We start from the raw sequence: 27746 nt of genomic DNA, 5'->3' as shown, positions 1-27746 counted from the left end.
CCTCAGGACGAGCTGACAGAGAACCAGGAGATCATTCAAACATATCGTCTGCACATCGCTCAGGACATCAGTCAGGACAACCTGGCTCTCTTCTGCCAATCCTACAACAGGTGCCATTATCAGTTCATGCTCTCATCATTATCATATGAGCTGATCTTGATAACGTTTAATGTCCTTATCACAGTCGGCGAGATCTGGAGATTGAGAGGCCCGTCCTGGGAATTAATGAAGACACAGTCACACTGAAGTAGGTTGTTTTGTATATTTTTGTAAACCATTTAGTATATTTGATCATGTTTTTTCCTCTTCCTTAGACCTTTGACTGTCCTCTCTTGTTGTTTAGGTGTCCTGCCTTGTTGATCGTTGGTGACACGTCACCAGCAGTAGAGGCTGTGGTGAGTGACTAATCAAGAACATTGCCATTGCTTCTGTTGGCAGTGAGAGTGAACACAGTGTACTTTCTGAAAGGCCCATTATGCTCATTATCTCTTCGTACATGTTCTTTTCCAATTGTACCAATGACATCACATCCTTAAAGGGGCAGTGCATCATAAAGTCAAAAATGCACTTGTGTTTGTTGTAAAGCACTCTTGAATAACTTATTGCTAAAGGCAAATATCTGTCCATTCATGGTAGAAAGACAATTAAAATTCATGCTTCTGGTCTTGGATCTTGATTGGCCAAAACAGCAGTTCCCAAATCCTTGATACAGTAACAGCTTATGTGCACTTGGTACACCACTGAGTTTGCCTGAGGGTGGCTACTTTAAAGTGAGACTGAGCAACTAATGCTGGGTCTTCAAATAATCTGCAATGCAAACAGTATGGTTTAGTCAATTTATCTGTCTTTTCGTACCTTTGATTATGTTTCTGAACTGACCGTGTGGGATTTTATCCATTTTTTCCACAGGTTGAATGCAACTCAAGGCTAAATCCAACCAAGACTACTTTACTCAAGGCATGTCACTTTTTTACCCTCCCTAAAACCATGTTTTGATTCAGGAATGCAAAGTTGTCTCCTTTTGGCAAAAATGGCTGTTTTGGTTTCAAAATATTGTCTGAATGATTTGTGTAGATCAGCTGAGTTTGAGTTGAGCTTTTGAGTCAAAAAAAGAAATACTGTGAGTGTTTTCAGTGTCACAGAGCTCAGTTCTGAAAGCGCTGGAAGTCTGGGTCACTTATAACGTACAATGCACAACTGTTTTAACAAATGATTGCTATAGTAAAATGTATTGGTGTGTTTACTTTTAATAATAAAATAAATAAATACTATTATTATTGTTTAGTCACATTGAATGGGTTCCATAAAAACAACAGTATGAATGTGACTTGAGTTTAATGACGTTTTTCTTTTACTGTATAGAGTCCAGCTAGTTGTCCCCTATATAATGCTAAAAGAATCTGTAAATCCAAATTATTAAGATGATATTTTAATAATTATCTTCATCTGCGTTCATATCTTTGTGAACTTTTTCACGCCTGATGAGATTTTTGATTATTGTATTTCCAGTATGACAGAATGGATTGATTACTGTCCTCTTCTTCTCTCTTCAGATGGCAGATTGTGGTGGACTTCCTCAAGTTGTCCAAGTAAGACTAAAAGATGACACCATTATGTCTGCATCAGTTTGATGTAGTTTGGACTTGTATTAAATGTGGATGTTTTCTATTTTCAGCCGGGTAAACTCGCGGAGGCTTTCAAGTACTTTGTCCAGGGAATGGGCTACAGTAAGTATCTATCCTCTTTCTGTCTTCTCATAGGCCACTTTAATGTTAAGTGTTTAATCGTATCATCTTCCTCATAGTTATATTAACCTTCACTGTTTGTATGAATTTGGTCTCTTGTTGGCATTTTTGTCTGAAAGCATCTTGTTGTTAGAGAGATGTCCGCATCATGTCACCTTGGCCAACATCTTACATACTGTACGTCTCCAGTGGTTTAATAATGTATGTCATAAATACTCACACAACTCAAAAGCTGCAGGAATATGACACATTCACGGGTGTAGGTGTGAGAGAGCAAATCCCGCCTGTTCAAAGAAACCTAGACATCAGATGTTATGCATCTGGACGATAAGCTTAATTTATCCACTGCTGATCTGACTTCACTACACAAAGCATAAGGCCGGTATTCTGGAGTAAAGCAGGTCTCAGATCAGCCGTCCGCTGCACTAACACATGACTTGTCTCCTGTGTGGCTGTGCAGTGCTGCGTTCTTCAGCGTGTAAGTACACTAGTCTTCCTCTAAGAGCATGCTGTGTGGCATGAGCCCTGTGTGACAAACCTCTGATCTTCAGATGAATCATTTTTGTGCCAAAAGATCCTTTGACTGAACAGTGGTTTGCATAGCATGAACACTTTATTGCTGTAATACCTCAAACCTCCACAAATCTGAATTCGAGGGTTCTGCTTCACTTAGCTTTGTCTAATGTTTATTTTCACAGTAGACTTTTATTCCGTGGTATAAACATTAAATTAAGTTTTTCAGTGTGATTGTATTCTAGGTGTGTGATTTCTAAACCACTTTGCAGCACTGGATTATTGCATTGATGCAAAAGTAATGGTTTGTTTCCACACAAGTCTTGCAAGTTCATCTGTAAAGAATTCTAACAGTTTTCTTAAAATCCTCCTCCTTGTTAAACATCATGTTGATAAATTCAAATATGCATTCACTGTTGAGGGTTTAACTCAAATTCGCCAGTATACTAGTGGTATTCACAATTACGTATTACTGTTTGTGTTTGACTTATTTTACATAATTACACTAGCAGCAGTTACTGGTGATTAGGTGTGTGTTCTCAGAGCTTGAGGAACGTGATCAAAAGCGGATTGACTCATTTGAAAATGCTCACATTCCTCCTCTGTAAATCTAATCCTGCGATCTCTTGACCTTTTTGTAAATCGCTAATCTTGTGTTTCTACTGAAAAATACAGCCCTTCCATCTGGAAACACACACACTTGCTTCAGTATGTAATCCAAAACACTTTGATTCTGCAGTGATGTTATTTATAAGATTTAGAAAATGGCTTTGACTTTATTATATTATATATGTTCTTGAAATTAAGTGATTCTGAAATTTGGTCAGTTAAATTCTTTTGTACAGATTACGGTATTGTTAATTATTTAAAGCTGCAGTCCGTAACTTACTTTTTTTTTTTTTTGCTTAAAAATGATCCAAAAACAATATTTGAGCAGGTACACAACCAGCCAGAGTTCAAAACTATTGCCGTATACAATGGTAAGCTTGTAATAAAGTTTTCTAATTTGAGTGGTATGGGTAGTGGTGGTGGGCGATACTGCTAAATTTGGTATCGATCCGATACCAAATACATATAGGGTCAGTATCGCCGATACCAATACGATACTTTTTACAAAAAAAAAAAAAAAAAACTTTTGTGTAGAGTAGTGCAGTAGATCTATGTCATTATTCCTGGAAGTGGATGAATGATCAATTATTTAGGCAATATTTTTATTAATGTATTGAAGTCCACAAAATTATTATTTATAAGGCACTGTAGAATGAATTCTTTACAGCCTTTTAAAATAAAAATAAAGAATAAAAAAAATTATCCCTTTTTCTGGTTTTAAAAGCAAATGAAATAAAGTGCACACAATTATTACTGAAGAACAAACAAAGAACAAATATACCTGTGCAATTACATTCCCTGAGCCCCCCTTCTGAATGTGCTATCAGCTTCGCTCACTCTGTTCGCTGCTCCTCGGCGCGTTGTGTCAGTGAGTCACGTGACAACACAACAACGAATCACAGCAGAGCAGTAGGAGGGGGAGGAGTAGCAAAGTGGGCCAGGATGTGAAAGCAACGTTTTCTCAGGGTTGTAGAGGTAGAAGACACAAGCAAAGTATAATGAACGTAGATGAAAGATATTTAAATTAAAATATTGATTCAATTACAATTGTATTGATACGATACCAATACCAGTGTTGGTATAGATACTATCGATATTTAGATCGATTCGCCCACCCCTAATGGGTAGGTTTTTGTGGGAAATTCAAGCATGCTACCGCGTCATTACTTTACATCTGTAAACATAAAGGAGGGGTGCTTCTCAATTCTTATTTGTGCATCCTAACTTCCTTTTCTCACGTCTTAGCTCCACCCCTTCAGGATGCAAGAGGAAAGACGCGAGCACCAAGGAATTGAATCGAGTGAAATTATAAATCCTCTCTCCCTTTAGCGTCACTTCAAAGTAGCATCAGCTGTGCTAAATGAATCCGTTCTTATGTTGTTAAAGTTTAAGACATTCATAATATATTTTTATAAAGCTAGATGCCCTGTTTGAAATATGACATAAGTTTTATTTAAACTTTAAAGGTAAAATATAAATTAAAATTATCACAACAGATGTGACGGGGGAAGAGAGTGTAAATGTGCATCAGGTTTTAGATGAAAAGCATTTCCGCAAATGATACACCGCTGTATACTCGCTCATAGCTCCTCTGGAAGCCTCCTTGATCCTCACCTCGCGCTCCAATTATAGAATTGAGATGTCTTTTCATGATGACTGAGCTCGATCGGTTTCTGGGGTGATGGACAGAGGACGGAGGAGAGATATTGAGAAGCGCTCAAGTTGTCCCGGCTAGTATGCTGTATCGCACGTCAGGATGCTGCAAGTTACAGATCGTTTATAGCCTTTTCTCTCTGCAGCTGGAATAAATTGCGGATTGAATTTTAAAACAATACAATACTTTTGGTTTCAAGTGATATGAACTAACCGATCTTTGGATTTAATCACCATTGGTAGTGCAATTTATTGTAATGCTTTTTTCCTCAGTTGGTCAGAACAAAAGTGGCAGTTGTTACTTGTTCAGATGACATTTTCCAGTGAAAACTCTTATTTGGATCATGCATTCAAGATGTAGAATCTGTGAAATTATAGAAAGTGCAGTTATCCACACCTGTGCGGTGACTGATAGCCACACATTAGATTCATCCACGCTGGAGCCGCGCCGGCGCACAACCCACACAAGGAAGATATTTCCACAAGCAGCTGCAGTTGCAGGTTTCCAAACAGAGATGGCGACAGCAAGGCAAAACTTACGGACTGCAGCTTTATTATATGTATATTGACTAAAACAGCAGATTAGGTTTTTATAATCCGTTAATGAATAAAAAAATAATAATAATGCATAATACATTTGGTGTTATTACATTAATGATTAACTGTTAAAATCCATAATCGGTGTAAAAGCACCAATGTATATTTACACCCCAAATGTTTGAAAGTTGACTTAGTTTAGGATATCAAGGTTTTTTTTTTTTTTTTTTTTTTTTTTACTGTAAAAACCTAGCACACAGCAGTACTCATTGACAAAGAAACCCTATTATACATGTTGCCCATTAACAGATATTAATAATTTTGCTATGTACTTTTTACCATCCTTTTTTTCTATATGCAGTAGTAATATTTGTTAGTTCAGACTTCATATGTAGACTGTAGTTTCAGACGAAAAGTACCAAACATACATCCATATGAGTGTATTCTTCTTTTGTCTGTGTGTGTGGAAATATTAGTGAATACAGAATGAGTCATTAACAGAGCTTAATGTTCATTGGTTGGTTCTGTCATTGACATGTTTGCGTTTTAGTAGATGGAGAGTGTCGCCGGTAAATTCCACCTTGTGTTTTGAGTCCGTTAAGTGTGTTTGTCTGTCTTTTTATTATTATTTTTTTTTGTTTCTGTTTGGGGTGTGTTATAGAGTTTCATCTTTAACAAACCCACAAGCATATACTCTGGTGAGGGACTCTCCCAGAAGAAGACAGTTTCCCTTCTAGAGAGCTTCTTACTTTCTCTCTCTAATTTCAGGTCATTGTTTTATGAATTATAGTATTTGATTTCTTCTCTGGCTAAATTAGTTTTGTAGTGAATATCCTTGACACTTGAAGGATATTCAGTTTAAAATAATTGGATATGTCACAAAGGGAAACCCATTGCTAAAAGCTTACTCAGCCTCTGGCCGCCACTTTTCTTGCATTTTGAGTGATTCTGAACACTACCTAACTGTCGAGGCTATTTTCATCTCCTGGTCTAACGTCCCCTACTTTCCTTGCTTCTTCTCCTGTGGCTTCTGCTTAATCTTTCCTTTTCTCCATCCTCCCTCTTTCAGAAAGTACTACCAAATAACCTCTCCCTTTCCCTTGTCCCATCTTTTCCCTCTTTTCCTCCTCCTTATTCTTTCCCTTTCCTTCTCGACCCTTAAATCCAATGCCAACAGTCCCTCATGTGCTACTCAGCCACCTGAACAGCGAACCAGGTATCAGGAGATCGACCAGCACCTTTAGCTGAGCCTGAGGCCGTCATCTCAACCTCCCGTGCTACCCTCACAGTCTGTCAGTCTTTGTCCCTCCCGTCCCAATCACATTCATACAATTGTCTGTTTGTCTTTGCGTCGAGGTGTGTGAAGCATGGTAAATGGACATATGTCGTCAGTGTTTGTGTGTGATTTATAAGATGTCTGAGAGAATGTGTTTGTACACACTGTCCACTACCAACAGTTGTCTTATTGTCTGTCTTCTATTCTTTTTAAGATTCACATAGAAACATAACTTTACTTTGCATGCCACATTCTGCATTGTCTGAAGTTGACTATTCATTTTGCTGATACGGTAAAAATGAATTTGAGCTGGATCCTAACCATAGGATCCTCTTTCCTGCATGGGAGAATAATGACTGCAGTGTCCAAGCAGGGCGGTTGTGTCTCCTCAGGATCCTATTGGATTTGTTGAGGGAACCAGGGTGATGCTACTTTCAGGTTGTCCTATAAAAATGCATCATCCCTGCAGCACTCCATTTAGGCCTAAGTATTCAGAAAAGACTTTGCTCTTAGGGTAATTATGGCTGAATCCCAGTTTTCATATTGTTCTTCCTGTATAATATACAAAAACACAAATTGCATTGCACAAGTAGTGATAGTAGTGTGACAAAGGGGGCTTTCACACTAGCATTTTCCGAGTTCAGATCATTTGGATAATGTGAACTCTGTTACGTTTCACTTATGATGTTAATGCAGTCGTACAAAATTACAGAAGTGAATCACTATTAATGACCCATGAATTAGTCAAACTGTGTGTTCATGTTTACTCACTCGCTTTCCTGACAAGCATGACTGAAGCGCTGCCAGCAGAGAGAATTTATTTCTCATTTCTGCACGCAGAGATTGATTTCCATGTGCTATTGACCTTTATATTACAGTCATAACAAATAGATGCTTGTGTCATTCTGTGTTGGTGCCTTAGAAACTAATAGAAGTAAAATCAGGCTGAAAAACAATATGAAATTATCTCTCTCTGTGGCATTATTTAATCAAAAGGCCTTTTAATACATACAATACACCCCATGAATCAGAATTTAATTGAATCCGTTTCGAAATCCATCAGATCTCTGTCAATGCTGTATGTCCTTTTTGAAGTATGTGAATTGGGATTCAGCTTGCTATTCTCATTAACCATAAACTAATTTGTCAATGTATCTCAGTCAGTCCAGCGTTAGTTGAACAGTGTGCAGGTGTGCAGATGTGCAGGAGTCCACACACTTTGAGGAGACTCATTATTCTCCCTCTCCTGGATCTTCATATGTTTGGATCCGAATGCTAAGAGTGCAAAACTGACTATCCTGTGAAGCACATGCCCCTCACTCAGGATGGTCCCAACAGTCTAAAGCATTAGCAGCATTAGTGCATACATGTTTTGACCCCCATTCGATTTCTCTCTACTCTCTCTCAGTGCCCACTGCCAGTATGACCCGATTGGCTCGATCTCGCACTCACTCTGCCTCCAGCATGGGCTCAGCAGACGGCTCCCGCAGCCGCGCACATACCAGTTCACAGATGGAGGGCGCCACTGGCGGTCCGGTCAATGACAACCAGACCAGACCGCAGACCATGGAGGTGTCCTGCTAAAGCACCCAGAACCAAGCCACCATTTCACCTGGGATCATCCACGTGTGGCACTTCTGCACTTCAGATGGCTTTCTGTCCATTTTGGGGTTTTGTTTCCACTGTTACTCGTTCTACTTGTTCTCCTGTGGCCAGAGAGTGCTGGTCTAATGAAGGGATGCATTGTTTGATGTCTAGTAATCCATGTATTTTACATATTGGAATATTTTTCCACTGCATGGAAGCACTAATCTTTTGCTGATGTTTTTACCTTGATTTGAATTGGCTTACTACTTTATTTCTCCATTCTGTTATATTTGTGTCATCCTTTGGAGATTCATTTCCACTATGGATATGCTTCTTGTGTGTATATTTTGCTGGAGGCTGTTATATTTTGAACATTAAGAGGTTGTTCTTGTTTGTAGCCGGAGAGATTTAGTTCCCTCTCTTGCTCTCTCTAAGGTCTTCCTGCCCCGTGTTTACTATAGAGATGACCAAACCACTTCACTTTCTCCTAATCCAATTTTTTAGTTCAGTTTCTGCTGCTCTCAACCTATGCTATCGGCTATTATAGTTTGCTATTAATTGACTGTCTGTCATTTGTAGTGTTTCTAGAAAACGTAATCTACTGGTTAGCATGTCCCTATTTAAAGTGTACAGTAGACATTTATGTTAGTATTACTTATATTTAATCTTTCTGCAAATGGTTTATTCAGTTTAATTAAATTCTGTGTAAATGGAGAACTTGTATTGAGTTTTAGACCAGAACCCCCTAATAGCAAAGACGTTGCTTAGGTTTGCACTTAACTTGATGTAAAATATTTTTCACAGCCTGTGCTTGGGAGATCAGCTACACCAAACAAGTAACAAGTAACTGAATCTAAGATCTGCAGCTTGTTCAGATAACATTTACCATAGAGGGCATCTGGAGGTATAAAACGGCATGATTCCTCTAAAGGCACTAGACCGTAGTGGTAAATGATCTGTATACTTTTGGCTTAAGAGTCTCTATTCTTTCTGTACAGCGGGCTGATGTTCCTATAACCTCTTAATATTTTGACTACTGTTAGATTCTGACGTTTTATTGTTCTTGGCATTTATTTCAATGGATGGCAATTCCCTGTTGATTTGCTGATTGTACCTCTGCCTTGAGTGAGTTTGTGATGGTGGGTTGTGCTTTGTCCTCCAAGCATTTAGGGGGCGCTGTACTGCATACTATCTACTGAGTATACCGATTTGTACGAATATTGAAATAAAGTAGTTGTACATAAAACTTGGATCTGTCTTTATATCAGGCAGTTCTTAAGTCAAGACACTTCTTGAGTAGTGTACTTTTCTGTATAACAACAAAATGTCTGAAATGTTTGTATATGCACATTTTTGTGAGGCATTGCATAATTAAATATGCACTCATTTGCTTAAATTTCCAGGACTGAAATCTCAACTTTGGATAAAGAAGGTGAATTTTCTTTTATTAATTTTTTTGACACATTAAATTGATGTCATATTAGATTTCACTCAAACAAACAAATAAATGTATTGTACCGGTAATTGAAATCTACAAATTGGAAATTTCTTTTAAGAAACAAAATGGCCCTAAATCTTTCACAATACCTTTTTCAACTAGATCTTGTTTTGTGTTCTGTAAAAGAAAGAAAGTCATTCAAGTTGTGAAATAAAATGGGATTGAGTAAATGGAGATTAAATTTGAAGGTGGCTTTATGGAGTTGGGGGAATGTAGAAAATAGCCAAAGAATGCGAAATCATGTTTTGGGGCCAATAAACCTTAACTAACATCATAGTTGTACCTCAGGGAAGAACAAAGTATGATGTGACCCAAATCACTTCAAAACACCGTTTCATGCACTGGTAATCAGATGCACTACCCATCACACTGAACCTTTTTCTGTCACCTCAGCCAGCTGTGAAAGTTTCCGATCACAAGCAAGTAGGTTATATTGATTGCATGTGGCCAGAAATGACACATCTGAAAGCTATTTATAGAAACTGGCATGCTCATTTTAAGCAGTTAATATATGATAAGAGATTAGTACATTGTCATTTTCCATCCGATGTGCACGATCACTCAACTAGATCAACTCCACTTTTTATGTTTGTAATTTTCCGTACAAACTTGCTGATTTGCTTCTCATCTGAAATGGGCACATGGTAAACTTTGATAACGTGGTGGAATGACATCCTACTACGACTATAATTAACTTAGTCCATTTGTCATGGGAATTAGAGTTGGAACATCTTCAGTGATATCACTTTATGCAACACCCTTTTCAAACTTCAGGATTTTGGGAGCATGAAAATTCTAATTTTTGAACATTTTTCTCTGTGTGCTCTACAAAAAAGAAAAAGAAAAAACGCAACATTTGAGAAAACGACACCATCATGTGCATTCATATACAATGTTTAGTTTAGGAATGCATATGTCACTATGGACCACAAAACCAGTCTTAAGTCTCAGTTTTTCACAATTTAGATTTAGACATCATATGAATGTGAATATCTGAAATCTGAGGGTGCAAAAAATCTAAATATTGCGAAAATCGTCTTTAAAGTTATTCAGATGTCGTCCTTAGCTATGCATATTACTGATCAAAAATTAAGTTTTGATATATTTATGGTAGGAAATTTACAAAATATCTTCATGGAAAATGATCTTTACTTAAAATCGATAATCTTGACCCATACAATGTGTTTTTGGCTATTGTTACAATATACCCCAGCGACTGGTTTTGTGGTCCAGGGTGGCGCATGTAGTGTTTCTTTCAAAAGTGACATCGCCATCTACTGGCCTGGCATGCATAAATAGTGTTTCTAGTAGTTATGAATTTTTTTCACAATGCTACCGTCTGTTTGCAAAACGTCACAAAAACTCAAAAGGAACAGCTTTTCTGTAACAATCATGCAATCGTAATGCGAACGAAGTCTAATGTGCGAACATCTTTAAAACACTGAACTTGCAAATAGTGCATCTCTCTTTTTTTGCAGCAGAATTTAAAATGTTAGTGAGTTTCCATGACAGTTATTGCTATGGCAATTAGTTTTGGTACAATTAATGAAATTAATATGTGCAAAAACTAGCTCTAGACAATTTCTTAACCTTTCTGAAACCTTCCTGAAATTTCTAGAGCTACTTCGGTTGGCGTCTGCATTAACTGCATCAATGAGCCCATGGCATTCATCTCCACCAACATCTGTGCTGTGAATTAGTACAGCTCGAACATTTGCAAAACACCTTCTCCAGTCTGATCTCGCTCTCAGGCATCTGTGCGTCAGCGAAGGAGTGACAGTTAGACCTGTTCGTCACAGGAAACTACAAGTGTCTAGTAAATAAAGCTTCCTGCCACAGTGTTCAATGCTAAAACACTGAGACGTTCACAGCAGCATCCCACAGTGACACTTCACCTGAAACTGATATCAGCTACTCCTCCTCAGCTCCTCAAGAAAACTAGCCTCTCATCTCTAAGGAAATCCCTCCGAATAGCTTTCTAACTTGGCCATTTGAGTTTTCAGGCCTTTTGCACATGTTCGTATGCAGACGTGCAGGTGAGGAGATCTGATCGCTCATAAGGAAGGATTGTCAGCGTTGCTACTCTGAGGACCATGAGGTGAGTAAGAGACTTTGTCCAAATTTCTCTTAAGGTCTTCTTTTCTTAAGGCACAGTGCTGTGGGCTTTTATTTATTTAGGTTTATCCAAAGCACAATATTACAGTGCAAAATAATGTGTAATGTTCACAAGTGAATATAGATTCATAGTAATTAAAATACTGTCTTTGGTTGGGATAAAGACTGGTAACAATTTTATAGTTTTTAAGGAAAATACTGTTTTATGTGATGGGTCTTATATAGATTTATATATGTGTGTGTGTGTGTGTGTGTGTAACATTGACAAGGATCTCCAAACTTTAAAGTCGTAATCTTGAATCTTGAATCAAAGTCAGAATTGTCTTGAAAAGTGTGTGCAATCATAGGCGCCTGCTTCAAAGGGCATTTCAAAGACATTTTTGTTGTGAAAATTGTTTGCCGTGATTCTTGAAATGTGTTTCCAAATAATTATTTTTAACAGCCTTTCTCGCAACAAGTGTATAGTTCAGACTTGGAACTCTTAAAGACGTATTAAATGGCTTAAATTCTACGAAAAAAGACATTCAGCGCTGCAGTTGCAGCAGGAAGTTAGTAACTTTGTTCTACTCTTTGAAAAAACGTGTTTTTATCTCCATACAATACCTGTCGGTGAAACCATTTTTATTCAGAAATCGCTAGTAAATTACACACAATTACAACTCTATGAATTTAAATTTTGAAGTATAATGAGTTCTTGGAAAAATTTACTCCAATAATCTACAACAGTGGTTTGCAGGTGGGCCACCAATTACTATTTAAAGAAACAAGAATATTGTTAATAGACATTTTTAACATATAAGTCATAACATAATAAATAACAGCATTTCGTATATATATAATTAAATAACAAAAAATAAATATTCAATCCACCAATTTATATCTTTGCTGCATATGCTACAGAACAACACATTCAAACATGCATAAATGGCTGTCAACATGTTCCCTCCTGACTGCTTGCTCCGCTGACTGTCTACCCGCTGCCGAGCTCTGGCTGGATCTGGTTTTCCCGTTTTGCTGAATTATTTTCTGATCATTGCCAGTCCATTCTAGGGCTGTGCGATTAATCGAAATCGCCATAAAATCACTATTTGAGTGTGCATGATTTTCCGAGGCCCTGACCTCCCGTAGTATGCTCTCCGATCCAATCAGAATACAACACCCCTAGCGCGAGAACAGAACAGACTGGGCATATGCCTAACTCCAGGTTCACACACTGTCTGTGATGCGCCTTTTTTCCGAGCCCATGTTAACGGATCAGAGCGTTCACACTGCACGCGATAAAAGGCTAGAAATAAAAACTAGCACATGAGCATAGAGAGAGTTGTGAGTGCGAAGGACGCAGTTTATGTGAGAGGAGACACGTTTTAAGTGCACACACTCTTTCCGGGCGAGAGCAGCATGTATCTGAGCAAGCACGTCTGGTTTTGTGACAGAGCAAATGCAATCTGCTTGCGAACAGAGAGATGTGCGCTCGTGCATTATTTCAATGTGCTTTCACGTTACAATAACGCGCTCTCGCTTCTGCTTCTGCACAGCACACACATACTGTATACACACTGCAAACGGAGTACGTTTGAACCTCTATAATGTATAACAAATATATCGCTACAATTAATGAGTTCTATGAACAATGCATGGCAAAAAAGAAAAAAAAGTCCCTGGACACGGGTTTTATTTATGTTTTTTGCCATAAGTCTAGAAATTTTGTTACACTTTTACTATAGTGATTATTTTGACTTATGTCTGTTCTAGAGACGTTACAACTTTTTGATAAAGCGCTAATTGGTTTTCTTTTGGAAATATGTTTCAAATTCATCCTGAATTCATTTATGGCTGTAAAGCATATCTGTGTGCGTCAAAATTGTGCTTAAAATCGAAATAGCAAACTTGATCAAAGAAATTGCGATAGTTAACTAGCTTCTGAGTACTAAGTTTTTAACCCAACAATAGCTGGGTCAGTACATTTTTTTTGCAATGGGCCGTGCAAACATATGTGTTTGGTTGTGTGGGCCGCGAATTGAAAACGGTTGGGAACCACTGATCTACAACAAACTAATAATCTACAAGTTTTATAGTGCACACATGAGCTATATTGTAAACATAATTTGAAAATGTAGAATATGTCTTTAAATGGCTGCCTTTCAGTGGTGGGTGTGTTAGATTGTGTGTGATCGTGCTGTTAAAGCCTGTTTGATGTAGCGGTGTTCATATGTTGAACATGTAATCAGTTCCGCACATGTTATTTTGGTTCCTGGGGTATGAGGGCTGTAATTTGGACCTGGAGACCCTGGTGACCCAGTGAGACCCATCTGTGTTACCAGGTGACCATCTGCTCCATAATGTCATATAGCTGTGAGACCAGTGCTGTTGCATTACAGTATATGATCTAGAAAAAGATCTCTAATCAATGCTAATTAAACATTATTATGAGGGTGTAGAAATTATAGCACTGCTGACATCATGTGTGTTTACTGAAATTATTAATAGCACGAATTGCTACAATGTAATAAGTGTTATTACAGTGTTATAACGTGCAATAAGAATGATAGCCGTAGAAATACTAAAAAGGGTAGATATACAGTACCGTGCAAAGATTTATGCACTTCAAAAATAATGCCATAAATAGATTTTATTAATAAACTTCTATTAACTTAACTAAATTAAAGAAATTGCCACAGCTCTTCTGTATTGAGTCTGTCTCAGTTTGTTCTGTTTCTTCATCTTATTCCAGACAGACTGATGATGATGATGATGATGAGATCAGATCTCTGTGTGGAGCACTGGCTCACTGTATTATTACAATTAATGACAAAAATAATGTTTGGAAATGTAAACTGATATTTACTACTGACACACTACAGCAAAAAACAGATATAACTGACTTAAAATCAATTTTTGTTGACGATAATAATAGTGGCTTAACACTTATGCACAGTACTGTATATGCTGATGGCATTTTAGCACATGACAATCCATTATGCATAAATGTTCTTGAAAAAGATCCGGTTCGTTTTAACCAGACTATCCAGCTGCTTGCCTTTAAATGATTTGCAGTGATCATTTTTCATACGTCTCTGTGGGAAGCAAGAGGAACATTGCTGAACCTCGACACTTTACTGCCGCTTCATCAAAATATAAAAGTCATATGAGAATATGAGTCACATTATATTATGGTTCATTTGCCCTGTTATTTGCATACTGAATAATTTCAGTCTATTGAATTTGCTGTGTATGTTTTTTTTATTCATGCGCACATGTATCTCTTAAATAACTGCGGCTTGTGATGTAACCGAGCATGACAGAAAATAATAGAATGTTCTGAGTATTCTATTTTTAGAACAGTCACCCTGTTTTTTTTTGCCCGAGGTTAAGTGTGTGATATTGAAAGTGCAGATGGAAAGTTTTCTTCAAGGTACACAAGTGGTTTTGTCAGCATCCTTCCTCTTATCATTCAAAAGTGTGACATGAGAAAGTCATGGCCTGATCAAACTGAACATCAGATTTGTTTTGGGTTTTGTTCGTTTTTTGTTACTTTGATGAAAAACCGAAATCAATACAAATCAAACCGTGCTAAAATATTCTTGCTCTTGTCTCCTTAGATTGTGGTTCCCATCATCATTGTGTGCCTGAACTCTCCAGAGCAGCATGGGCAGTCGGCCCAGTAAAGACCGGCGTGGATCCAGCTCACATGCTGTTCTCTTGGACACGGAGGAAAGAACTGAGCTGCTGACCATGGGTGAGTCCAGCACTGCAATACACGCTTCATCTATGCACAAGGTGATTTGAGAACTGCAGCACTGTACATCCTTTGTAAGGTGGCTCATAGTTTAACTTGCAAAAAGCATTATTTTATAACCATATGCTGTAAAATTACATCCATTTAAACTAAATTATATGTCATATAAAGAAAATGTATAATATTTTTCATTATAAATGTTAAGGTCAATTTTTATTCTTTAATGATGAAATTTGTTAATCAAATGGCTTGTTGAGGTGCTCTATGCTAAAGAGTTGTTATGCTCTTTGATCCGCAGACAGTGGTAGATTCGTGGTGGTGTCTCTGTACGACTATCCTTCCAGAGGTCCGGGTGACTGCACCATCAGAGTGGGAGAGAGGCTCAACATTTTGTCTGAGTAAGTGTGTGTTGCACAGTGGCCCCTCATCACAGGAAGTTGTCTGATCGGGATGATTGTCTGATGATATAACGTGTGTTACAGTGAGGGAGAGTGGTGGAAAGTCAGTTCATCAGCCACAGGAAATGAGAGCTACATCCCCAGCAATTACACCGCCAAAGTGTACAACAGGTGAGCTGAACCCACACACGCTGGAGCGCTCTGAAAATCGCCTCTTTCTATTGGTTTATAGTGTGCACAGAGTACATCATGACATCACACCCACAGTCAGGTGTTCTGTTCAAGTGTATCACAAGTGACAACATCATTATTCCCCCTGAGGCGGTGATGTCAGTTTTGGTTTCTGTAGAGTGGGCTCAGCTGGGTACAGTGGGATCTGATTATCAGTTTGGGGACCTGCTGTGACCCCGCTGATCGCTCTCTCATCACATGATGTTCTAATCCTCTACCTACTACTTTTTCCTTCATCTCTGCCTTTTGATTTAATCACTCATCTGTGAGTGTGTTTGTGTTCCTGCAGGTGGCAGTTTGTGGGTCTCAGTAAACAGAAAGCAGAGGAACTGCTGATGCTCCCCCATAATCAGCCTGGCTCCTTCCTCATCAGAGAGAGTGAGACCTACCCAGGTACATAATGGATACATTACCTGTATTTTCCTACAATTTACAGAGTTACTGCAAACATATCCACTTTGCTTTGATCAGATGCTTTCTTAACTGCTGCTTTCTCACACCATCCCTTCAAATGCATAAATACTGCATAGCAACTCTGGAATCTACCCAGAACTACAGAAAATGTCCAGTCAAGTTTGTATAAATGTACTTTATTTATTTTTAAACCCAGGTAACCACACTCTGTCAGTGCTTAAGAGCAGCTCGCAGGAGCGCGCTTCTGTCAGACACTACCGTATCAGCTGCATTGAGAACGGCTGGATCTACATCTCTCCCAGACTCACCTTCAGGACCCTCTCAGACCTGGTCGCACACTATTCAGGTACACACACACACACACACACAGATGCAGCCAGTAACTCATTACTGACACCCAGGGATTGTATGTGACATTACTGGGTTTGATACTGATGTCTTACATCAGAGCTGGGCAGCTTCGGTCCTGAAGGGCCACCGTCCTGTAGAGTTTAGCTCCAACCCTAATCAAACACACCTGTCTGTAGCTTGCTAGTGATCTTGAAGACATTGATTAGCTTGTTCAGGTGTATTTGATTAGGGTTAAGCTAAACTCTGTAGGACAGTGGCCCTCCAGGACCGAAGTTGCCCAGTTGTGTCATACATGATACTGACTAATAGTTTTGAGGAAATGTTTAAATCAATTGGATTTGCACGAAAGGTGAAGTCCAGTCATTCCAGTGCCTGTAAAAACCTATTCTATATTTCATAGTTTTCAGTGATGGAAAAGATTTTGGGTGAAGAAAATGACTGAGAATATGGCAATTCTACAGCTAAAAAACTAGATGCTGTTCCCACGCTGATAGGTGTCAATAGCCAAAGACCGCCATTGTATCGTCGGAAACAGAAACAAAACAAAAAAAGTTGATTGTTGTGCACCATTAAGTAAATATTACTGGAAATCACCCGAAAACTCCTTAGCAGCCACATAGCAAAATGCTAGAAATATATACATTATGGCTAAAAAGTGTTGTGGCAGATTTTAAGTGTGAACTGTCCCTCAGAAGTTTCGGACGGGCTGTGCTGTACTCTGGGGGAGCCATGCTACATCATTGGATCCAACAATGTTCCAGTGGTCACCGGCCCGCCTCCGGTTGCTGTGAAGAGGCCCACTATAAACTGGAAAGACGTAAACAGGTGAATGAAGTGACTTTAAACAGAGAGATTATAAAATCAGGCATCGTTTACTCATCTGTACGATGAGAAATTTTAAGAATGTTGGTAACCATTGACTTCCATGATGTTTTGTTCCAAGTCAATTGGCAACCAGCAAACCATCATTTGGTTAGATTCTTTAAAAGAATAAAGAAATTCATAAAGATTTGGAACAACTTGAGTTGACGAAGACAGATTTGACATTTTTTTCAATGACCTATCCCAAAAAATAAGCACCTAGTGGAGCGGTTTCTAAACAAGTTCTCTTTGCAGCTCCATGATCTTCGGGCAGAGTAAAGACGGTGCGGAGAACTCTCTAGTGAGCGAAGGACTGAAGGAGGCCATTAACTCGTACCTCTACATGACTGAGGACTGTGATGACTGCTGTCAGCTCTGGGACACATGAGTGGAAGACTGGAGGACGAGTGTTTGATTGACTTCGGTCTCTTGATGCTGTGATATGGGATGAAACACTTTGCAGAAACGAACCCGGAAACGAAAAAAAGCATCTATTTTCATTAGTGTATTTCTGCGTAAAAACTGTGTAAGAGCGAAAGCGGTGTCAGATGAAAGTCCCAGAGAGGAGCACTGACTCATTGGTGTTGTTCAAGAGTGGGTGCTGGAGACAAAGATGTCACAGTTTCCTGTGTGGACGCGCTCCTGGCGGACATAAAAGAGAAAACGACTGAAGGAAAGAACGACAGAGGAGTGTGCGAGTGGGAGGGGGAACACAGCTGGGTGGCACACGCATCCATTTCCACTCCACTCACACTTTTTTTGGAACTTAATCAGTGTTGATCTTATTACAAATACAACCACAATCAGAGAATGATGCATCACAAGAAGCACAAAGAAGCATCATTAATGGTATCAGTGTTTGATGTCATTTTTTGTTGAAAATGCCAAACAAAATACGTATTTATGACTTGTAACACAAATGTTGTTAATCTTTGCTTAAAGAGATAGTAAAGACCTAAAAATGAAAAGTGTCATTTACTCACATAATTCCAAGCCTGTTTGAGTTTCTTCTGTGGAACACAGAAGATCATTTGAAGAAAGTTGATAACCAAACCATTTCAGCTTCCATTGACTTTAATTGTATGGTCCAAAAATATAATGTTAGTCAGTGGGAATCGCAACAGTTTGGTTATCAACGTTCTTCAAAAGATCATTAAAAGATCTTCTTTTGCGTTTAAAGTCATGCAAGTTTGGAGAAACATGGAGGTTAGAAAAACCCCCAGTTTCATTCTTGGGTGAACTATCTCTCGTGATATATCAACCTAAGTTATGTTGTTTTAAATAAACTCGAGAAAAAACAAGGTCACCTTTGTGTTTGTAGAAGCTGACAAAAGCATGTTGAATGAGGTGTTTCCTGTCAGTATTTGCACCTATTGTTCAGAAAAGAACCACAGTCTCGAGCAGCAGGAAGTGAAGGGTTATGCATGCCTGCGTGTGGTCTGCTCTCAGTGTGCAGGGGCATATCATACCAGCTGTTCTTAAACAACCTTACAGTGTAGTCCTAATGATAGCACTCTCAGAACGGCTGTAGAGATTAAACATCTGAATTGATTTGAGAAATTCAAGGACTTTTATCTGTTGCATAAAAGCACAGTTTCTCCTCCACACGACTTTGATGACAGTCATTTGAAGATTTCCATTTCACATAATCTTGACAGGCTGTATGTTTCTCTCACTGGAAAAGTGAATGATTGGCACAGTAGTTTGTTTGATGATAAAAGGTAGAGCTCAGTGCCACCTAGAGGCTGTGGTATTACAATATATATATGCATACAGTAGTCAACATTTGAAGTGAATCAAAAAAAGTTTATATATATATATATATATATACACACACACACACACACACACACACACACACACACAGTATCTCACAAAAGGGAGTACACCCCTCACATTTCAGCAACTATTTTAGTATATCTTTTTTAAGGGGGGAAATACTATAGAAATGAAGCTTGGATATATTTTATAGTAGTCAATGTGCTGCTTATATAGCATTATAGATTTATTATCAAAAGGGGGTGAAGACTTCTATCTCTTGGGCCAGTTGTGGGCGAAAGCCTCTGCAAACAGAAATAAACCCATCATATGAATGCTTTTTTTCCTTAACCCTGCAACGATGAATTTCTTCAGTCTAGTTCTGTGTGTGTGTGTGTGTGTGTGTGTGTGTGTGTGTGTATGTGTTACCGGTCAGATTTGGCAGGTACATAAGACATGCTCCTGCCACCCACAACGCTTTTCTTCTGTCCTTTTTGGTTTTTCTAAGAATCAAAATTGGTAAAAACAATCAGTGATCATGCACCGCTAACTCAAACCAAGCTGATATTTCTATAACAGTAAATGCTTGTCGTTTCAAAACAGGTTAATAGCTTCTGCTTGGGTCCATGTGCTTGTCTGTTTGGATCAAACTGTGAACTCTCATTTAATTTACCTGAATGGAAAAAATACAAGCAATGAAGACAGTGTCCTGAAAACACCAACAGGAAAACTGCATATGAAGAACGACAGAGAGGCAGATGTCTTACCAGCGAATATTTTAAAATTTGACTGGCTGTAGTCAAAAGGTTTGAAGTTTTGTTCGGGAACTTCAGGCTCTTAAACATTCTTCTTTTTCTGTTTTTTTCTGAGCAGGTTTAGCTGACTGATCTGCCACCGATGTCTCGCTTTCAGTCTTTGAGACATTAATGTTTGGTTTAAGACTCTCTTCCCCAGCATCACTGACAGCTCTCGCTCTTTTCTGTCCAGCTTGCTTTGCTTCCTAAAAACAAGATTGTCAAAACCTGTTAGTGTAAAATAAAGAAATAAACCAATACATCTTGTAAAGTTGGGGAGCTGAAGAGTCCTCACCATTACTTGCTGCCGAACAGTGTGAACATTTTGCAGTGACTCTGAAAGACAAATACAAACATTTACGCACGATTAAATTATCACAAATATGGTTTGATAAAACGGACTACACAGAGTTTCTATAGAACGGTATTGTTTGTACCTTGAGCTTTCTTGGCTTGTTCTTTAGCTTGCCGTTTCTCCTGCACCTCCTTCTGCTGCTGCTCAATACTCTGTAATTTCCAGCGTTTTAAACAGAACAACAAAAATAGTCAATATAAGCTAGTTGTCAATACCACCTGAAGTCGAGTTTGAGAAAGTTACTGGTCATCCAAACATTTATATCATTTATAGAAGCTGATATGGAGTTGGTGGGAAAGGGAGAGTTGTGTTGAGAACTGATATAGAGCTGGGTGTCATCCGCATAGCAGTGGAAGTTGAAACTGGGATGACGGATAATGTTACCTAAAGGCAGCATATAGATGATAAAGAGTAAAGGCCCAAGAACCGAACCCTGAGGAACACCGTGAGAGAGACAAGCAGTAGAGGGCTTAGCCTGGCGACAGCAATGTAATGCTGACAGTTAGACGGGTAAGAAGTGAACCAAGATAAGGAAGTTCCAGAAATCTAACATTTAAATGTTAATAGAGCCTGAGTCAGCGGTCATAAGGAGGTCACTGACAACCTTAAGAAGTGTTGTCTCAGTGCTGTAGAGAGTGCGAAAACCTGACTGGAAACATTTATAGAGGTTAAGAGATGACAAATATGACTGATGTTGAGAAGCAACAACTTTGTCAAGTGGCTTTGAAAGAAGCAGATGATTAGAGATTGGTCTGTAATTGGCCATAACAGAAGGGTCAAGTCCAGGCTTCTTTAAGACTGGTGTGACAGCTGCAGTTTTTAATTCAAGAGGAACAGCACCAGTGCTGAGAAACGTGGATACAATGTCTGAGTAGCTCTGAGATATAGGCAGGATTTGGAGGATCAAAATCAGTAAAAGAAGAACCAGGTGGAAAATGAGAGGGGAAGTCATGTGAGTGGATACGAGACTACGTTGTTGGAAAGAGATATGCGATTCATTTTATTTTGGGAGTGTGAGAATGACTCACAGACACATGTTGTCAAATGTACTGTCCAATGTAATATCGCTATTCTGTTAAGCTTTTTTCTTAAGTTCAGTGTTCAAACCAGCTCTTCATCTTTTGTAATTAATTTCCCACTGTATCCAAGATTTGTTCCGGGTTTTCTCCAGAAAAGATTAAATTAGTATCATCAGCAAACAAAATGATTTTCAGAGTTTTTTTTACACCTCCCATACATTATTAATATACAAGTTAGTGGGTTAGTTCACCCAAAAATGGTCCCAACACTGACCCCTGGGGGACCCCACAGGTAATTTTCTTTGACTTTAAAATGCAGTTCAACATTGTCTTTGATTATTTAAGTAGCTATTTAACCAAGAACGTGCAGTCAACTAATTCCATATTTGTGTAATTTCATAAAAAAGAAATTGTGGTCTACTGTATCAAATGCTTTCTTAAGATCCAAAAATATCGCTACTGCATATTTTTTTTGTTCTAGTGCTGTGGTTATTTCTTCCACAAATTGAATAAGTGCATGTGAGGTTGTCCTATTAGTCCTGAAACCATGTTGCAGATCACACAGTATATTATGTTTAGTAATGAAGTTATCGAGCCTTTTAGAGAATATTTTTTCTAGTATTTTTGAAAATTGAGAGAACAGGTCTGTAGTTTGTTTTTCACCAGCCTTATATATTGGTATCACTTTTGCCATTTTCATTTTATCTGGAAAAACCCCCGTTTTCAAAGATTGATTACATGCATGCGTTAAAGGTTTAACAACACAACCAATAATACTTTACCATAAACATGTCAATACCATTCCAGTCAGTTGACTTTTTACTCTTAAATGTATTATCTCTATAATTTCTTTTTCATCAGTTTCCTTAACAAACATAGATTCATTAATATTTACATACTTGCCTAGCACATAATTTATACTGCCAGTCTTTGCAAACCCCTTAGCTAAGCCTGTATCAACTCAGATCAAAGATCATTAAAATTAATTTGCAGCTACGGTGATATTCGTCATTTTTCTATTATCTTTTGTCAGAAAATAGTTAGTGTTTAGCGTAAGACATTAGTGTCGCACTCGCACCGACTCTTATTCTGCCTGAAAGAATGAAAAGACCGAGTTGAAGGTGGAGCGATTCGACCAATCACATGAAAGCAGCGTTTCAGCTCCGCCCACAAGTGCGAATGAAATATTGAAGCCATAAACCGATATGATCAAAACGTACACGGACCATCTGTCTTGTCCATCTTGTCTCACTTGAATCCTCTTCTTGAGATTTGAGTCTCTGACCTTCTGTAAGCCCCGCCTTGTTCACGCAGTGATTGACAGGGCGGGAGGGGGCGGAGATGTGATCGGCTCGGAATGCATTTTCAATGTGCACATTGAATTTTGCTACATTCATTGCGGGACATTGAATGAAAATGCAATCGTAAGCGTCTTGACTGTGAGTGTTAATGCATTTAAGAAAAAAAGCATTTAAATGATAATTTTGCCACAGTTTTTGCTTGAACATGTTATACATATCTAATCATTTCTGTAATACATTTTAATTTTAATTTTGCAACTTATAAAAGCATTCAAATTATTATTCATTTTACATATTAAAAATGGTGTATGAAATGGCAAATTAAAATTATGTAATTTAATTTTTTATTTTCATTTTGCAACAAACTTTGCACAAATGTATTGGAAAATGTAAATGTAAATACAGAAATGCATTGTCATTTTAGACTGCATTGTCATTTTGCATATTACATCCCAAATTGAATATTGCTACCCATACGCTTCCATACTCCAGTAGTTTACTATAATAATTATTTTTATTGCTTCTCATAATTCTGGTTAGTTTGTTTTTATATATCTTATATTTATTTTCTGCTTCTTTTGTCCTCTTCTTTAAAAATGCATTATATAATACAGTTTTCTTCTTACATGCATTTAATATTCCATTAGTTATCCATTTTCAGTTTTACTTCTTTCTTTACTACAGGACAGTTTTTTTTCATAAAGTGATGTTACAACAGTCAAAAATGAATCATAAGTTTCATTCGCGTTATCTACGTACACTTTTCCCCAGTCTTGTTTCATTAAATCCTCTTTGAATATATTGTTGTTTTCTTGGGTTCTGTGTCGGGTCATTGTATATATTTTGTTATCTTTCCTGGTCCTAGTGTAGCTATGTATGTTTGCAAAAACTGGCAGATGGTCACTGACGTCGTTTATTATTAGACCACTTTCAACTTCATAGTCAATGACGTTGGTGAATATGTTATCAATTAATGAAGCACTATTTATTGTAATTCTGGTTGGTGGAGTGATTGAGGGATACAAAGCGGTACTATAAATCAAATTAATGAACTCTGTAGTTTTGTTGTGTCCTTGTGGGTTAAGCAAATCAATATTGAAGTCTCCGCAGATAAATTCTTTTTTTTTGTTTTTTGTTATTGCTATTACTAAATATTTCAGCTTAAACATAATACAAGCATGTCCTAAAGGAAAAATGCTAAACATCCCCACTTTGTGTCATGTTAAGAATGGTTTAAAAACATCAAAACTGGAGACGTTATTTTGCTATAAGAAAAAGATAAACTATATTCACACTACTAAAACTGCACAATAAATAGTATATAGTATGTAAAAAAAAAAGAAAAAAAAAGGTAAATATAAGTCATCTATATATTTATTAAGTTTAAATTTTTATTATTATACAATATTATATAAAGGTACTAAATATATTTATTAAAATGTATAATCTCTTGTTGTGTGGTTGGAGTTTCTAAACACATAAGTGGATAAAACATCAATAAATAAGGTTTTAAAATATCACAAAAGCAAAAGTCTCGTGAGGTCTGCACGATATCTAGACCTCCAGGAAATCACTTTCAGACGAGCGGGAGGTGTCGAGCGGTCCGAATAAAGTAGGCTGTGGCTAGAAGACAACAGCAAAACGGCCAATTCAGAGTAAACTCAAAAATACAGCAGTTTGGATCCCCAGAAAAACGCTGAACACATCGGTCAACACACCGTTCTTTTAGGAGTCATTGATTTCCTCTTTTCAGCAAGAAGAGAGACACCACCATTAGTCAATACTGATTTTATACGGCACAAATGATATGACAGAAGTGAAACGAGAAGCACACACCTTGAGTAAAGGAGAAGCTGATGAAGCGCATTGATCTGCTGGTGCACTAGTGGTGGAGTGGGGTTACAGCACGCCATGATGCCCTGAAGCTCCCTAGAGAGGGAACGACACGGGCGTTTAGATCTCACAGCCTTTACAAGAACAAAGCATTTCAAAGAGGATTTCAAAGGCACTAGTCAACTCAAACACTGGCTTGTTCAGATGTCTACAGACCAACATTTTTAGTCAATAATCTGGCTCATCTTGATAAAGGATCATCAGAAAATGCTTGTGTTCTTCAAACTATGAAACTGTGTTGAGGTTAGACAGTCAAACTACTGCGCAAAAGATATTTGAAAAAAGTCTCACCAAGGCTGCATTCCTTTGATTAAAATAAGAGTAATATTAGTCATGTGAAATATTACTACTGTATAAAATAATTGATTGGTACACTGCAATATATTATAAAATGTAATGTATTCCTTTGATCAAAGCTGAATTTCCACATAACTTGTCACATGACCATTATTCACTGATTTGGTTCAATATTATCAATGTTGAAAACAGTTCATATTTTTGTGGAAATCTTCTTTTATGATGCTTTGAATAAAAAAAAAGTTCAAAAGAATTAAAAGCAAACAGCATTTGCTTGAAAATTAAATATTCTGTAATTGTATTAATATCTTTACAGTCACTTCTGATCCATTTAACACAACTGGCAGAAACAGCCCGTTTCATGAGAAATGCTCAAAACTACACCAACTCATTTTAGAGAAACACACGAGTCTTGTTTTCTGTGAAACTGATTAAAATTAAGTGAGATGATGATTAAAAAAACATAAGATATTTGTGCTCGTTTTAAACAAATAATTTGATAAAAATTTCTCAGAAAATGGACTTCATACTGCATCTCAAGCACATGTACGTTGATATAAGAATGTTTATGCATTTGTATTTGAAAAACAAGAAAGGAAAAACTTCTTAAGAAGACCACATTTGTTTAGCAAAGCATGCAACATGAAATATGTTTTCTAGCATGTGTTAAGGTAGAATTGTAAGCGACAGGAGTACTGCAGGACACATTATACCCCTGTGGTATTACAGCCCCGACAAAACTCCGATTCCTCCTCTGTCTATCCAGCTGTTTAAGAAAGATCATTCGATTTAACAGCGGCTGCACCGCTCGAGGAGGCAGCCAAATCGAAAACAGCAGATCGCGGAAACCGCAGCCTCGCGAGAACAGCTCTTCTTCTTTGACAGCACGCGTGTGGACGTTAGCCAACATCGCCACCTGGAGGACACTTCTGTTACACTTGGCCAACTGTGAAACAAACCTTTAAAAGGAGCCCATTTAGTTTTATATACATTAAATTGCATCCAACTAAAGACGTGAAAGCAAATTCCATTTATATTACATTTATTACATTTATACATCAGCATTGGGTGAAAATTAATATCATTAACAACAACAACAACAGCAAAAAAAAAAAAACACTGTTTGATCAGTATATATATTTATGTTAGACTTAAGACCATATATATGTTTTGAGACAGCCAAGGCTGTAAAGTAATGGTTTCAGGAATTAAAGATTCACAGCGGTGGAATCTGTGGGGAAAAGGTCCATAGTTTGCATCACAGGATATTACTGTATCATTATTTTACATTTCTAATGCAAAACAGTTGTTCAATAGTTACTAATAAGAATGATCATTTCAAATAATTCATTGTCTAGCTATACCCCATTAATATATTTTTAATAAAGTTCAGTAGCGATATTGATACAAATTGTTTATTTTTTATTGAACTTTCAAAATTAAAGAATTCACCAGCAAGTTATTGGCATATTTCTCACATTTACACATTTTGAAAGTACAAACTGAAATACGATTTAAATAATATTAAAAATAGAAGGAAAAAAAGGTTTGCTCCATGTATCATCATGGTGGAATGAACTTCCCAACTCAATCCGAGCAGCTGAGTCCTTAGCCATCTTCAAGAATCGGCTTAAAACACATCTCTTCCATCTTTATTTGACCCTCGAACTTTAACACTCACTATTCTAATTCCATTCTTTAAAAAATCTAACTACCTTTCTAATCTTTTTGTATTCTATTTTCTTTTCATTTATTATGCAACTGTATATGTATGTGTGTGTGTATGTGTAAAGACCTCTAACTAGCTTGCTCTATTCTTTTATTTTTTTATTCTATCTGTTTTCTTTTTATTTATTATATTAGTTAAAATCCCATGTTACGTGTACTGTGTTAACCTAACTGAGACTTGTTATAGCACTTATATATCATTGCTCTTTTTGTTGTTTTTGATTGCTTCCACTGTCTTCATCTGTAAGTCGCTTTGGATAAAAGCGTCTGCTAAATGAATAAATGTAAATGTAAATGTAAATGTCTTACTAACAAAAAAAAAAAAAAAAAAAAAAAATCAATAGCCTAAGAAATATTTTTATTTAAGAAAACTCACTTATATTATTTATTTATTTATTTATTTGTTTGTTTTATTATTAAAACATGTAATAACCAGCCTTTAACCACAACAACCTAAAAAACAATAGAGGACAAAATACAAAAAAAGAAGAAAGAATAATAATAATGCAGGATAAAAAAAGTAAAAAAAAAAAGTAAAAAAAATAAAAGAATAAATAAATCAAAGAACAAACAAATAAATAACATAAACCAGAGGGGGGAATTATACAAGGTTAAACATCGAATGCATTTTTTATATGACTTTTTGTTTTTATGCCCATCAATGATAAAATGTAAGAATTATAGTCAACCAGAAAAATGTACAGTACTGTGTTCTTATCCAAAAAATTACACATATGAATAAAACATTTGCCAAGTATAATAAAAAGATTAACAATATATTGAATACAAAAGTTAGAGTTATAATAAAAGAAAATAATATCAAAAGTATTGATAGATATTCTAACATTTGTTTTATCTGAGAGATAGGTTCATAACTCATTCCAAAACGATTTAAGACAAACGATGTACAATGGTCTCTTCACAGAAAGTACATTATTTTCAGTATTTTGCCTAAACGTATTAACAAGGGTAGCATCTACGTGTATGTAATATTTTAAATGTGACATCTTTTATTTTGTTTGTTAATAAATATTTGTGTGAAAGACACCAAGCGACACTCCAAATACCATCATACAA

At 37.1% G+C, this 27746-nt stretch overlaps 2 protein-coding genes and 1 long non-coding RNA gene across 7 annotated transcripts in view; 2 read left to right on the top strand and 1 right to left on the bottom strand.

The window, feature by feature from the left end:
- Window positions 1-9166, top strand: part of LOC127945028 (protein NDRG3) — a 67421-nt gene extending 58255 nt beyond the window's left edge. For 2 of the 4 annotated variants that reach the window (XM_052541537.1, XM_052541539.1), the window contains 9 exons: window positions 7-110; window positions 185-247; window positions 344-395; window positions 910-957; window positions 1554-1589; window positions 1676-1727; window positions 2206-2223; window positions 6235-6273; window positions 7742-9166. In XM_052541537.1, coding sequence (XP_052397497.1) covers window positions 7-110; window positions 185-247; window positions 344-395; window positions 910-957; window positions 1554-1589; window positions 1676-1727; window positions 2206-2223; window positions 6235-6273; window positions 7742-7917 — 588 coding nt within the window. In that variant the 3' untranslated portion in view covers window positions 7918-9166. The remainder of the gene's footprint in view (window positions 1-6; window positions 111-184; window positions 248-343; window positions 396-909; window positions 958-1553; window positions 1590-1675; window positions 1728-2205; window positions 2224-6234; window positions 6274-7741) is intronic. The other 2 variants (XM_052541538.1, XM_052541540.1) reach the window with 2 other exon arrangements.
- A 1107-nt stretch (window positions 9167-10273) lies between these two features.
- On the top strand, window positions 10274-18825 carry LOC127945030 (src-like-adapter 2). 2 transcript variants are annotated; one of them, XM_052541541.1, is made up of 8 exons: window positions 10274-11516; window positions 15133-15269; window positions 15568-15667; window positions 15752-15838; window positions 16188-16291; window positions 16509-16658; window positions 17356-17488; window positions 17780-18825. In XM_052541541.1, the coding sequence occupies exons 2-8, from the start codon at window positions 15179-15181 to the stop codon at window positions 17910-17912; spliced, it is 798 nt and encodes a 265-aa protein (XP_052397501.1). In that variant the 5' UTR covers window positions 10274-11516; window positions 15133-15178; the 3' UTR covers window positions 17913-18825. The 2 variants fall into 2 exon arrangements, with proteins under 2 accessions (XP_052397501.1, XP_052397502.1); XM_052541542.1 differs by having other exon boundaries at window positions 10713-11516; window positions 17359-17488.
- On the bottom strand, window positions 16473-25789 carry LOC127945031 (uncharacterized). Its single transcript, XR_008150498.1, has 7 exons — window positions 25655-25789; window positions 24588-24680; window positions 20514-20583; window positions 20372-20412; window positions 20050-20282; window positions 19712-19955; window positions 16473-19587 (listed from the first exon to the last, which is right to left on the bottom strand). It is a non-coding gene; the product is annotated as an uncharacterized LOC127945031 (long non-coding RNA).
- Window positions 25790-27746: the final 1957 nt, after the last annotated feature.

This window comes from Carassius gibelio, chromosome A23 (genome assembly GCF_023724105.1).
Source record: "Carassius gibelio isolate Cgi1373 ecotype wild population from Czech Republic chromosome A23, carGib1.2-hapl.c, whole genome shotgun sequence".
Classification (NCBI taxonomy): Eukaryota; Metazoa; Chordata; class Actinopteri; order Cypriniformes; family Cyprinidae; genus Carassius; species Carassius gibelio.
The sequence above is the reverse complement of the archived record's forward strand: the minus strand, read 5'-3'. Positions and strand labels throughout refer to the sequence as shown.